The following is a 12,930-nucleotide window of genomic DNA, read 5'->3' as shown; positions in this document are numbered from 1 at the left end:
CTGACAGAGACCCGCAGTGTCACACCATGATCCCCTTCCCTGACAGAGACCCGCAGTGTCACACTGTGATTCCCTTCCCTGACAGAGACCTGCAATGTCACACCATGATCCCCTTCCCTGACAGAGACACTGCCGTGTCACACCATGATCCCCTTCCCTGACAGAGACCCGCAGTTTCACACCGTGATCCCCTTCCCTGACAAAGACCCGCAGTGTCACACCGTGATCCCCTTCCCTGACAGACCTGCAGTGTCACACCGTGATCCCCTTCTCTGACAGAGACACTGCAGTGTCACACTGTGATCCCCTTCCCTGACAGAGACACTGCAGTGTCACATCGTGATCCTCTTCTCTGACAGAGACACTGCAGTGTCACACTGTGATCCCCTTCCCTGACAAAGACCCGCAGTGTCACACCGTGATCCCCTTCTCTGACAGAGACACTGCAGTGTCACACTGTGATCCCCTTCCCTGACAGACCCGCAGTGTCACACCGTGATCCCCTTCTCTGACAGAGACACTGCAGTGTCACACCATGATCCCCTTCCCTGACAGAGACCCGCAGTTTCACACCGTGATCCCCTTCCCTGACAAAGACCCGCAGTGTCACACCGTGATCCCCTTCCCTGACAGACCCGCAGTGTCACACCGTGATCCCCTTCTCTGACAGAGACACTGCAGTGTCACACCGTGATTCCCTTCTCTGACAGAGACCCGCAGTGTCACACCGTGATTCCCTTCTCTGACAGAGACCCGCAGTGTCACACCGTGATTCCCTTCTCTGACAGAGACCCGCAGTGTCACACCGTGATCCCCTTCTCTGACAGAGACCTGCAGTGTCACACCGTGATCCCCTTCCCTGACAGAGACCCGCAGTGTCACACCGTGATCCCCTTCCCTGACAGAGACACTGCAGTGTCACACCGTGATCCCCTTCCCTGACAGAGACCCGCAGTGTCACATCGTGATCCCCTTCCCTGACAAAGACACTGCAGTGTCACACCATGATCCCCTTCCCTGACAGAGACCTGCAGTGTCACACTGTGATTCCCTTCCCTGACAGAGACCCGCAGTGTCACACCGTGATCCCCTTCCCTGACAGAGACCCGCAGTGTCACACCATGATCCCCTTCCCTGACAGAGACCTGCAGTGTCACATCGTGATCCCCTTCCCTGACAGAGACCTGCAATGTCACATCGTGATCCCCTTCCCTGACAGAGACCCGCAGTGTCACATCGTGGCCCCCTTCCCTGACAGAGACCCGCAGTGTCACACCGTGATCCCCTTCCCTGACAGAGACCTGCAATGTCACATCGTGATCCCCTTCCCTGACAGAGACCCGCAGTGTCACATCGTGATCCCCTTCTCTGACAGAGACCCGCAGTGTCACACCATGATCCCCTTCCATGACAGAGACCTGCAGGGTCACACCATGATTCCCTTCTCTGACAGAGACCCGCAGTGTCACACCGTGATCCCCTTCCCTGACAGAGACCCGCAGTGTCACACTGTGATTCCCTTCCCTGACAGAGACCCGCAGTGTCACATCGTGATCCCCTTCCCTGACAGAGACTTTGCAGAATGTCACTCCCTGGCCCCTTTCCTTGTAAGAGACCCACAGAGTCGCTCCAATATTAACCCCTCCTTCGCCAGAGACCTGCAGAGAATCGCTCAATTACTAACTCCTCCCCTCGCCAGAGACCTGCAGAGCATCTCTGGAGTTTTGCGCTGTCACAGGTTAACGGTTAATACAAAAAACAAAACTCAAAACCTCACATTTCCTGTTGTGAGAGAAGAAAAGACAGAGGCAGACAGATGCAGAGACACAAGGAAGAAAGAAAGAAAAAGAGTGAGAAAGGGAGAGAAAAGAGACTGGAAGAGAAAGTAGGGGGAAGATAGTTATATGAGGGAAGGATGGGGAGAGAGACAGGCAGATAGACAGGTAGGCAAAAGAAGTGAGAGAGGGACAGTTAGACTGGCAGGAAGAGGGCTAGACAGATAGAGTGAGAAAGACAGAGGAAGCGAGTGAAGAAGGTTTAAGAGAGAAACTGCAGAGCTGAGAGATAGTGTAGGGCGGAGAGGGAGAGAGTGCAGGGCAGAGAGGGAGAGAGTGCAGGGCAGATAGGGAGAGAGTGCAGGGCAGATAGGGAGAGAGTGCAGGGCAGAAGGAGACAGTGCAGGGCAGAAGGAGAGAGTGCAGGGCAGAGAGGGAGAGAGTGCAGGGCAGAAGGAGAGAGTGCAGGGCAGATAGGGAGAGAGTGCGGGGCAGAGAGGGAGAGAGTGCAGGGCAGAGGGAGAGAGTGCGGGGCAGAGAGCGAGAGAGTGCGGGGCAGAGAGGGAGAGAAAGCCGGGCAGAGAGAGTGCAGGGCAGAGAGGGAAAGAAAGCAGGGCAGAGAGGGAGAGAAAGCCGGGCAGAGAGGGTGCAGGGCAGAGAGGGAAAGAAAGCTGGGCAGAGAGAGTGCAGGGTGGAGAGAAAGAGTGCAGGGCAGAGAGAGAGAGTGCAGGGCGGAAAGGTAGAGAAAGCCGGGCAGAGAGAGTGCAGGGTGGAGAGCAAGAGAGTGCACGGCAGAGCGGGAGCAAGGCAGAAGAGGAGAGTTCACATCAGCGAGCGGAAAGTGAGACAGAGTGCCCAGAAGAGAGATAAGACACCTGAGACAGCAGAAAGAGTGCAAAGTGCCAGGCAGAGAAAGAGTGCGCGGAAGGGGGAGATTGCAGAGATGGTTGAGCTATGTGAGGACGCAGTGGCCCAAGACTCGGCCCCACTGGAGCCCACCCCCCTCAGCTCTTACCAATGGAAGACGGAACCCGGGCAAAAGGGCAGTGTGTGGGGCAGACTGCAGGGCTGGAGGCGGTCTCGGGGGTCCCAGGTCAAGGATATCCAGGGGCCCTGCAAAAAAACGCCGTCCTTGTTCCGGAGGGCACGGGGTCCCCAGGACTCCAGCGCGGGGGGCCTGGCGCACTACTTGCGCTCCATGTCCCAGCGGCTGGGACGGGGACGTGAGACGTGTCACGCAGCGGTGGGGGAGGACGGTGAGTAGTGAATGTCCCTGTGTCACCCCAACAATGGGAGGAACAGGCTCAATGGGAGTTAGGTCCCCTCTGTCTGTGTCACTTTGTCACCCTGTATGAGGCGGGACAGGCACCGTGGCACTTAGGTCTTTTCTGTCTTTTTATGCTGTGGTTGAGTAAACGGATGTTTTAACATATTTCCTGTTTTATATATATATATACAGGACACCTGCAAGCTCATATTGAACCCCCAAAATAACCACAACATATATATAAGCATATAAGTGTCACAGAGGAGTGCTACTGAGCATGGCAATATATATATTTAAAACCAGAGACAGAACATGAAACACAGACAGAGCTCAGTGCACATCCAGTGAAACTTATACACGGTAGTCTTACCTGATTGGAGGGTGGCAACCTCCTACCTAATTGAAGCTCACCTTCCCCTCCCCCCCCCCCCCCCACATTTAAATGGTTACAGGTTAATAAAAGCTTCAATCAGACTTAGAACTATGCAACTAATTTTGACAGATTTATTATAAATCATTCTTCCTGGTAATGCACAGGTTATTAAGAATTTATATTAGTGTTAGGGACCCTTGAGGTGTGGTCTGCCGTGTAGTGGCTCAGGGGCTTGCAACAATTTGGCCAAAATGTTAAACTAAAAGACCATTTTATTTTATAGATATGTATACATATATATTTAGGCACTGTACCATGTATAAGTTTCACTGGATGTGCACTGAGCTCTGTCTGTGTTTTATGTTCTGTCTCTGATTTTAAATCTATTTTATATATACATAGAAAACTTTCTGTGTCTTTGCCCAGGTTTGGCACATACACACATACAGTACATATACATATCTAATCTATCCATCATCTACCCTTGTAGCTCATTTACATGTAATCTCCAAGAATCCCTTGCTGCAGTGGAAGCACTGTGTGCTAGATGATAACAGTACAAAGCTGGGTTGCAGACCTGTCTGAGACATGTGATTCTTTTCATTTGCCATCATCTATATATACTGTAGATTTAAAAAATAATAATATATATATATATTTATATTACACACACAAAGAGACCTGTGTGTGTATATAACATATATATATATATATATATATATATATATATATATATATATACGTCCACGGTGAGACCATTCGGCAGAGGGAGGATGGGAGGGAGGGAGAGGGGGAAAGACAGAACCGCGCAGCGGAACACCCCTCTTCAATGACCCGATTGGCAAAGGTACCCATCACTTCCTTCATGAACCCCTCAATGTAAATCATCTTCATATAGTGAGATAGCAACGCATAAGCCACTGTTTAATGTATCAGTCCCATAGCATAGAAGCAGTGGCTGCATGAGCAGTCCCCTGCAATACTAAGTTTCTTCCGCCTGTGCTGCAGTAGCGTGCATCTCCGAAGAAAAGTATGAGTAAAGGTGACCTGAATGCAGGTATGAGGAAAGCACAGCTCCTTGGAACAGCAGCCCCAGTTACCTGCACATAGTGCAGACGGTCGAGTCGCTCCTGGTCCTGCTGTAGCCACACACCATAGGGTCAATATATCCACAATAGGGGGGAATCTATGGCTAAAACAGTTTAGAGAGGGGAAAAAAACAGATAGTACTGTAGATAAGGTAGGGTGTTAAAAGTGATTGAAGCCAGGGGAGGGTGACAAGGAAAGGTGGGGAGGGGGTGGGATGCTGGGGGGTGGGGGGGGAGAGAAAGTGTGGATAAGAATAGAGGCAATCAGGATAATTACAAACAATTTTGATAGGGTGTGAGAAAACCCATGTCCGCATTAAGTCCTTTGGTTTTGGTGTCAAAGAGTCTTATCAGTCTGGGTTCAAATGTTTTCCATTCTTGGGTGCGTTTAAACATAAAGGAAGATACTGCTCACCTGTGGGACATCATTTCTCACAGCCAGATCATTCCATACATGATTTAAAAATCAAAATCCTCAATGGAATGTTTAAACGCACCCAAGAACAGAAAACATTTGAACTCAGAAAGATAAGACTCTTTGACACCAAAACCAAAGGACTTAATGCGGACATGGGTTTTCTCACACCCTATCAAAATTGTTTGTAATTATCCTGCTTGCCTCTATTATTATCCACACTTTCTCTCCCCCCCCTTTCTCTCCCCTCCCCCCCACCCCCCAGCACCCCTCCCCCTCCACACCTTTCCTTGTCACCCTCCCCTGGCTTCAAACACTTTTAACACCCTACCTTGTCTACAGTCCATATCTGTTTGTTTTTTTTCCCTCTCTACACTGTTTTAGCCATAGATTCCTGTGTATATCAGTATTGCTTGACCTGAATGAAGTCACTGACACACCCATAGACGCGCCCACGGACGGCGCGCGTACCATGGCCAGGGAAAGCACACGCTTTCCCTCAGCCTCTGTGCGCCTCCGCACGGCTGTAATGTCTATGGACGCAGCCTTACCTGCTCGGCGTCCCTATCGCTGCCTCTTGTCTGTGGGGTGAGATCGGGGGACAGGCTGCGCGGGGGGAAAGGGAGGAGAGGGTGGGACAGGCTGTGCGGGGAGACAGGGGGCAGAGCGGAGCACAGGCTGTGCAGTGAGATCGGGGGGAGAGCAGGGGACAGGCTGCACTTTGCTGCTTTGTGCTGTGAGGGAGAAGGTGCTGCAGACACGCCTTTAGCTCCTGCAGGTGTCTCAGCAGCAGTACACCAATCAGAGACACGGAGGTGGGGGGGGGGGGGGAGGTTTTCTGCACCTCCACCAATCAGGGGCGGGGGGATTTTAACTTTTAGGCGCACACAGCTTGAATTGCAGGGGAAAAGGCTTAAAGAACCGCATGTTGATTAGGCGGCCATGATGGCTTGCCTGCGGCTAAAATGCAATCACCCGTGGCGAGCAGACAAGAGGATTTGTTGAGCCCTGTAAATAGTTATAGTCTGTGATCCAATATAACGGCACAGCACAAGAGATAATCCCATAAAAGTGGTTTATTGGATCCCGCCACCACTGTCCTGAACACCGTCCCGCTCGCAGGCGCCACAAATGTGACGTCACTGCACCCCGACACCGTTTCGTGTCCGTAGACACTTCTTCAGGGGCAGGACAGTGGTGGCGAGAGAATTCCTCACTCTGCTTGGAGATACGGTCGTATACCAGACACTGCTGACATTGTGGTGTTGCAGCTGCAGCCTTCTGATATTATCAGTTTTGGGGTTGAGTGTTGGGGCATTATCTGACAGAGGCATTCTTAGGCGTATAGGTGTTTATCACTGCACCACTATCTATTGCCTGCACATACAGCGTGTATGTTGTTATACACCACACTCTTTATTATATTTACCTCTGCTTCGGCTGCAGCTTACGATATACCACATGTGTATTCAGTTTGTAGGGTATATACCTTAGCAGGGTTATATTAGTAATTACCGCACCACCTTATATATATGGAATGATTTGTAGTGAGGCTAAGATTATTACAATACAGCTACCAAGCCGATTGATTTCACTACTAACTTTCCACCTGATACACCTCGCCTCAGGGGATCATTTTTATTCCTTTTTTAACTTACCTGTACATACTTACACTTGTTTCGGCGTGACTATCTGTCAACATTAAAGTTTTGTTATTTTCTGTTTTTATACAGACTGTCTGTCTGTTATTGTTGATATACCCTCATTGGGGTAGTGGGAGTTTTGGTTGAAATTAATGGATATGTATCCTTGTTAAATTATACTTGTGCATCATGAGTGCGTGCCAATAGGGACCTGTGTGATTCTGTTTGCCATTTGTGTTTTTGCTTTATCTCCTTCCTACGCACCTGGAGCCTTATACTTGATTGTTTGTTTTTGGTACTGAGCGATAACTGTATTTTTGTGTGAAATCCAGGGGGAGCATGGGGGAAAGAAGAAAACAGCGACACAGAAAATATAAGTGCAGACGTAGGAACACAGGGAAAATGTAGAAGTTGTATTCTTTGCTCTATGCCCAGCCTACTCACAGGAAAGAAGTTATCACAAGGCGTTGAGGGATAAAATCCCACGAATAAATGATAAGTGCATCACCTCCAATGTCACAGCGATGGGTGTGTGCTACAAGATAAGAAGGACTACATAGCACAGATTAATTATATTAAAGGAAATCTTTATAGTAAATGTAACGGGTATTCCACCCCACCCAATCTCATATATAGTGTGGGTGAGTAGAACATGTAGTGTTACCGGTGTGGTGCGTATACCTGTAGGCTCACAGGAGGTCTGAGCCTCCGCTAATGAGAGCCTGGGGTGAATCCTCTGGAACGGATCTTCTTCAGCGCCTCCACCTATGTAGGATTCTAGGGAAGTGTAGAATGACCCTACATAGGAACCCAATAAGAAACTACACACACAGTGATTATATATAACTACTTTACTTACAAATAATATAATAATAACCAGTGTCTCTCTCACGAGGAGACACTACCCTTGACGTCTCGCAGGACGATTCCCCGACACCAGGTGATCCCACCCAGTGTCCCAAGAACCCCACCCAATGTCCCGTACTCCTACAGAGATAGTCACTGGGTGACTGCGCAGTCACTAAAACCTCTAGGCCTGTTGGTGCACATGTGATGACATAATACCTTCCGAGCCCTCCGGTGCTCGGGTCAGCAACAAGCTTCTCAAAGGGTCAGACGTGCGATGCATCCGTCTGATCCTATCCAGGTGATATTCTCCAGGAACCCCAACGAGGGTCCCACCGCTTCACGGGAACACAACCTTCTCTCGGTAACACACCGTCTCACGGGAACAGCAGCCGCCGCTATCCCTATCTATCCCTAACTAACCCTAAAGTGACAGGAACCCTAACCTAGGGCCTGTCCCTGATGAACCGCAACCTGAGGTGACTTGGGGGAAACTCCTAGGGCCTGCGGGGTTAATAACCTGCCCCACTCCCTTATCTACCCAAGTCCCTAATCCTCCCTAACTTCTAGCTACTCGCTACTCCTAACAGCCTGCAGCAGACACACCGCTCTCACTGTCAGCCTGCAGACATTCACACACGCTGCACACACTGCGCCCAGCACATGCAGCAACACACACACAGCACCCTGGAACCCGCAGTAAACACACTGCACACACTCTGTGCCTATTTGCCAGTGCGCACAGCACTACCCGCTGTGGCACTGCCAAACCTGCACCTTACACACACCTAAGGGTGACCTCCCTATCTAGGGCCGTCCCTTATCAGTTACCCACTAACCTGGTGGGGAGTTGGGGCCTACCTGGAGGGTGAGGGTACCTATCAGGATGCAGGAGCTGCACTCACTCCCTGCATCCTTCCTTCCCCTTCAGCTCCACTGCTCCAACTGACGTGACTCAAGCAAAACCCGGGAAATGTATCTATTCTCCCTCCAGGGCAGTCCTACAGCCCTATTGGCTCCTATCAAGCACCTGGTGCCTGCCTCGCTATGCCTCATGGGAATTGTAGTCCCGAGGCCCTTACTATAACATTGGGGCCGCGTGCGCTCCTCCCCTCTGCCTACACTAACTCCTAATGGCCGCCTCAAGCTCTCCCTATGCTTCCCTACTCTCGCGCGACCTCCTAAGAGCTGCCTTAACTCCCTACCCCTATCTGCGCATGCGCGACCTATCTGGGGCTCTCCTGCCCTCGCGCGATCACTGCGCATGCGCGAGTCTCTCCGCAATGGCGGCGCCCTATCCGCCCGGCTCCGGGAGCGCCGGGAGCCCTGAGATGCGCGTGCGGCCTTGGCAACCGGCCGCACGCGTCCCCGGCAACCCCCGAGCCAGGACCTGACCGCCCTCTCCCCTGCCACTGCCGAACGGAGCCGCCATTGGACGCGGCGGCTCCCGCGATCGGCAGCCAAGTGAGGGGGGTGCGGTAGCGCTGGGGAGACCTGGCTACACTCTCCCCCTGGTGAAACACCCAACGCCCTCGCTTGGGGAACGACATAGCATGGTACAATTTCACATACTGAAAAATGGCATGGCATACCCCGTACACTTAACAGATCGGCTGCAACATCCTCAAAACATGGCCTAATTGGTACACTTTCACACAATGAAAAATTACAGGGCATATCACACCAATTAATACCCGAGACGGGCTGAGACCATTTGTGGGGCGCCCTGAACTGATCATGTGGGGGTACCTCACTTTTGCGTCCTTGAGCCTCCCCGTGGTGAATCTCTCGGAGAGCACACCCTAAAGCGACAGCTACTGGCTCTTCGCTACTTCCTCCCCCTGGTGGAAGGAGTAGCACAGTGTCTCTGAAGCAGACCTTTACCCGGTCATCCGCGGCAGGGATGCGGTAGACCAAGAGGCCAGGACCTTTCCCGCGGTCCACCACCTGGCGAATGGCACGCTCCTTTTTGGGCGTAAAGGAGGCCAGTCCCCCTGGATCGTCCTTTCCACAGTTCTTGTCCCTACGGACTTGCGAGGCTTCCACTGAGAAGCAAGCACTGGGAAATGTCTCGGTTTCACCTGGCAGGGGGGGAAAAGTAGACACCTTACCCCTGCGGTGATTCATGGTGGCCAACAGGTCCTCGGGGACACTGTCAGTTCCCACCTTGGTGGTATCGGGACCTGCCCCCGGCACCTCTGGGGCAGTCCACTTACTCGCTGAAAACTCGGGAGCGTTGGATCCCAGTCCTGGGACCACTTGTGTCGGAGCACACGGGCTCACACTCCGCTCAGGAACCGTAGCTTTGGCCTTCTTCACGGCCACCTCCATCGGAGTCTGTGGGGAACAAGGGGGTGCCTTACCACTCGGCTGGCTGACGATGGGCTTCCCTTCTTCCGGAAGGATCGGCGGTAGACACTGGTCCACTCTCTTCTCTGGACAGCTACCTTCTACTGAGGACACCTCCACCAGGACGCGATGAAGAGGGGAGCCCTTCGCCCGGGCGACCAGACTTAAGGAGCCATCGTGCTCCGCGGTCACCTGGAGGCTCACCCCCGACACCCCTGGGGCAGTCGACTCACCCTGGTCGTCTGTAGGTACTGGTCCCACGCCTAGGACCGATGGTACCTCTGTAGTAGGTCGGACTGACCATTGTAGGGCACATGGGCCCACAGCAGGGTCCGCAACATCGGGATACACCTTTTCCAGGGTACACGGACCCACAGCAGACTCTGTATCCTCTGCATCACCGCTGGGGTGGTTCGCCGGTAGGCGCATCGCCACCGATGGGACTTCAACCTCTTCACTGGAAACTTCTGCATGCTGGGGCACAATAGACTTCAGTAACCGCACACCGCAACATTCACAGTAGGACCACCATGTCAATGTCTCTCTAGAACAGTCACAAGTGGGGCTAAAACACTGTATGCCCATTTCTCCTTCCACCTCGACGGTCCTGAAGTCGAGGGGTCCCTGAGCCACATTGGCTCCCTGAGCGTGGGCTTCTTGCAGGCAGGAGCATATGAAGAGAAGAGACTCTACTCCTGGCGCACGCCAGGCCACATACACACTAGGGTGTATCCCTTGACAGTCTATCTCGGTTTCCTGCTCAGAAAGAAAATATTCTATGTCTACGACAATGCCCTCCTCCTGGTGAACAGAAGGGTCTAATGGCTGTTCACTGTGCTCACTCCCCCTGGTGGAATTTAAAGGAGGGGTGTGCTCTATCACTGAGTGACTCTGGCTCTGCACTGAGTCACTCACATTACGGGGGCGGGGCTCTGGTTTTTCCGCCAGTCCCGGAGGGTTTTCTGCAACCCTTTTCTGAGCAGCCTGGCAGTCAGAAGCACGTGTGTCATTTTGAGTTGGCGGGAGCCGCCATGTTAGGTGGGACTCACTATTAGCCTCCCTGGCTACAGGAGCCTCCATTTTGATCACAGTCCTGCTAACTACATTAGGGCTCTCGTTGCATGCAGGAACGGCCGATTCAGGGTAAATAAAGGGGCACCCCTCATTCGGACCCTCGGACAGACTCAAGAATTGAGGACCATCTTCCTCGCTTATGGCATGGTCTACATACATCAGTATAGTACTCCACTGCCAGGTGATATCATACCTTCGTCCTCAGACCCATGTACGATCCAGGCCAGGGAGCTTCCGAACCTGCGCCTGAACGTCCAGCAGAGACATGCCAGCAGGGACTGCCCCCACGGCAACCATGTGGTTAGGAGTTGCACTAAGCTTCGAGGCCCAGGTGGAGACCTCCTGTCTGGAGAGTGCCCACATGGTGAAAAATGGGAATGGGACAATTTAAAAAAAATGAAACAGGGCACCCCAGGTCTGCTCTCAGCAGCGCCTCCAAATGTAACGGGTATTCCACCCCACCCAATCTCATATATAGTGTGGGTGAGTAGAACATGTAGTGTTACCGGTGTGGTGCGTATACCTGTAGGCTCACAGGAGGTCTGAGCCTCCGCTAATGAGAGCCTGGGGTGAATCCTCTGGAACGGATCTTCTTCAGCGCCTCCACCTATGTAGGATTCTAGGGAAGTGTAGAATGACCCTACATAGGAACCCAATAAGAAACTACACACACAGTGATTATATATAACTACTTTACTTACAAATAATATAATAATAACCAGTGTCTCTCTCACGAGGAGACACTACCCTTGACGTCTCGCAGGACGATTCCCCGACACCAGGTGATCCCACCCAGTGTCCCAAGAACCCCACCCAATGTCCCGTACTCCTACAGAGATAGTCACTGGGTGACTGCGCAGTCACTAAAACCTCTAGGCCTGTTGGTGCACATGTGATGACATAATACCTTCCGAGCCCTCCGGTGCTCGGGTCAGCAACAAGCTTCTCAAAGGGTCAGACGTGCGATGCATCCGTCTGATCCTATCCAGGTGATATTCTCCAGGAACCCCAACGAGGGTCCCACCGCTTCACGGGAACACAACCTTCTCTCGGTAACACACCGTCTCACGGGAACAGCAGCCGCCGCTATCCCTATCTATCCCTAACTAACCCTAAAGTGACAGGAACCCTAACCTAGGGCCTGTCCCTGATGAACCACAACCTGAGGTGACTTGGGGGAAACTCCTAGGGCCTGCGGGATTAATAACCTGCCCCACTCCCTTATCTACCCAAGTCCCTAATCCTCCCTAACTTCTAGCTACTCGCTACTCCTAACAGCCTGCAGCAGACACACCGCTCTCACTGTCAGCCTGCAGACATTCACACACGCTGCACACACTGCGCCCAGCACATGCAGCAACACACACACAGCACCCTGGAACCCGCAGTAAACACACTGCACACACTCTGTGCCTATTTGCCAGTGCACACAGCACTACCCGCTGTGGCACTGCCAAACCTGCACCTTACACACACCTAAGGGTGACCTCCCTATCTAGGGCCGTCCCTTATCAGTTACCCACTAACCTGGTGGGGAGTTGGGGCCTACCTGGAGGGTGAGGGTACCTATCAGGATGCAGGAGCTGCACTCACTCCCTGCATCCTTCCTTCCCCTTCAGCTCCGCTGCTCCAACTGACGTGACTCATGCAAAGCCCGGGAAATGTATCTATTCTCCCTCCAGGGCAGTCCTACAGCCCTATTGGCTCCTATCAAGCACCTGGTGCCTGCCTCGCTATGCCTCATGGGAATTGTAGTCCCGAGGCCCTTACTATAACATTGGGGCCGCGTGCGCTCCTCCCCTCTGCCTACACTAACTCCTAATGGCCGCCTCAAGCTCTCCCTATGCTTCCCTACTCTCGCGCGACCTCCTAAGAGCTGCCTTAACTCCCTACCCCTATCTGCACATGCGCGACCTATCTGGGGCTCTCCTGCCCTCGCGCGATCACTGCGCATGCGCGAGTCTCTCCGCAATGGCGGCGCCCTATCCGCCCGGCTCCGGGAGCGCCGGGAGCCCTGAGATGCGCGTGCGGCCTTGGCAACCGGCCGCACGCGTCCCCGGCAACCCCCGAGCCAGGACCTGACCGCCCTCTCCCCTGCCA

The 12,930-nt window shown here is 52.7% G+C and overlaps 1 protein-coding gene across 1 annotated transcript in view; it reads left to right on the top strand.

The window, feature by feature from the left end:
* The first annotated feature begins 1,489 nt into the window (after nucleotides 1-1,489).
* Nucleotides 1,490-12,930, top strand: part of RASAL3 (RAS protein activator like 3) — a 105,967-nt gene continuing 94,526 nt past the window's right edge. The window contains exon 1 of the mRNA XM_075577301.1: nucleotides 1,490-3,031. Within this exon, the coding sequence (XP_075433416.1) occupies nucleotides 2,719-3,031 (313 nt within the window). The 5' untranslated portion in view covers nucleotides 1,490-2,718. The remainder of the gene's footprint in view (nucleotides 3,032-12,930) is intronic.

This window comes from Ascaphus truei, chromosome 20 (genome assembly GCF_040206685.1).
Source record: "Ascaphus truei isolate aAscTru1 chromosome 20, aAscTru1.hap1, whole genome shotgun sequence".
In the NCBI taxonomy this organism is placed as follows: Eukaryota; Metazoa; Chordata; class Amphibia; order Anura; family Ascaphidae; genus Ascaphus; species Ascaphus truei.
This window is presented reverse-complemented; position numbering and strand designations above follow the sequence as displayed.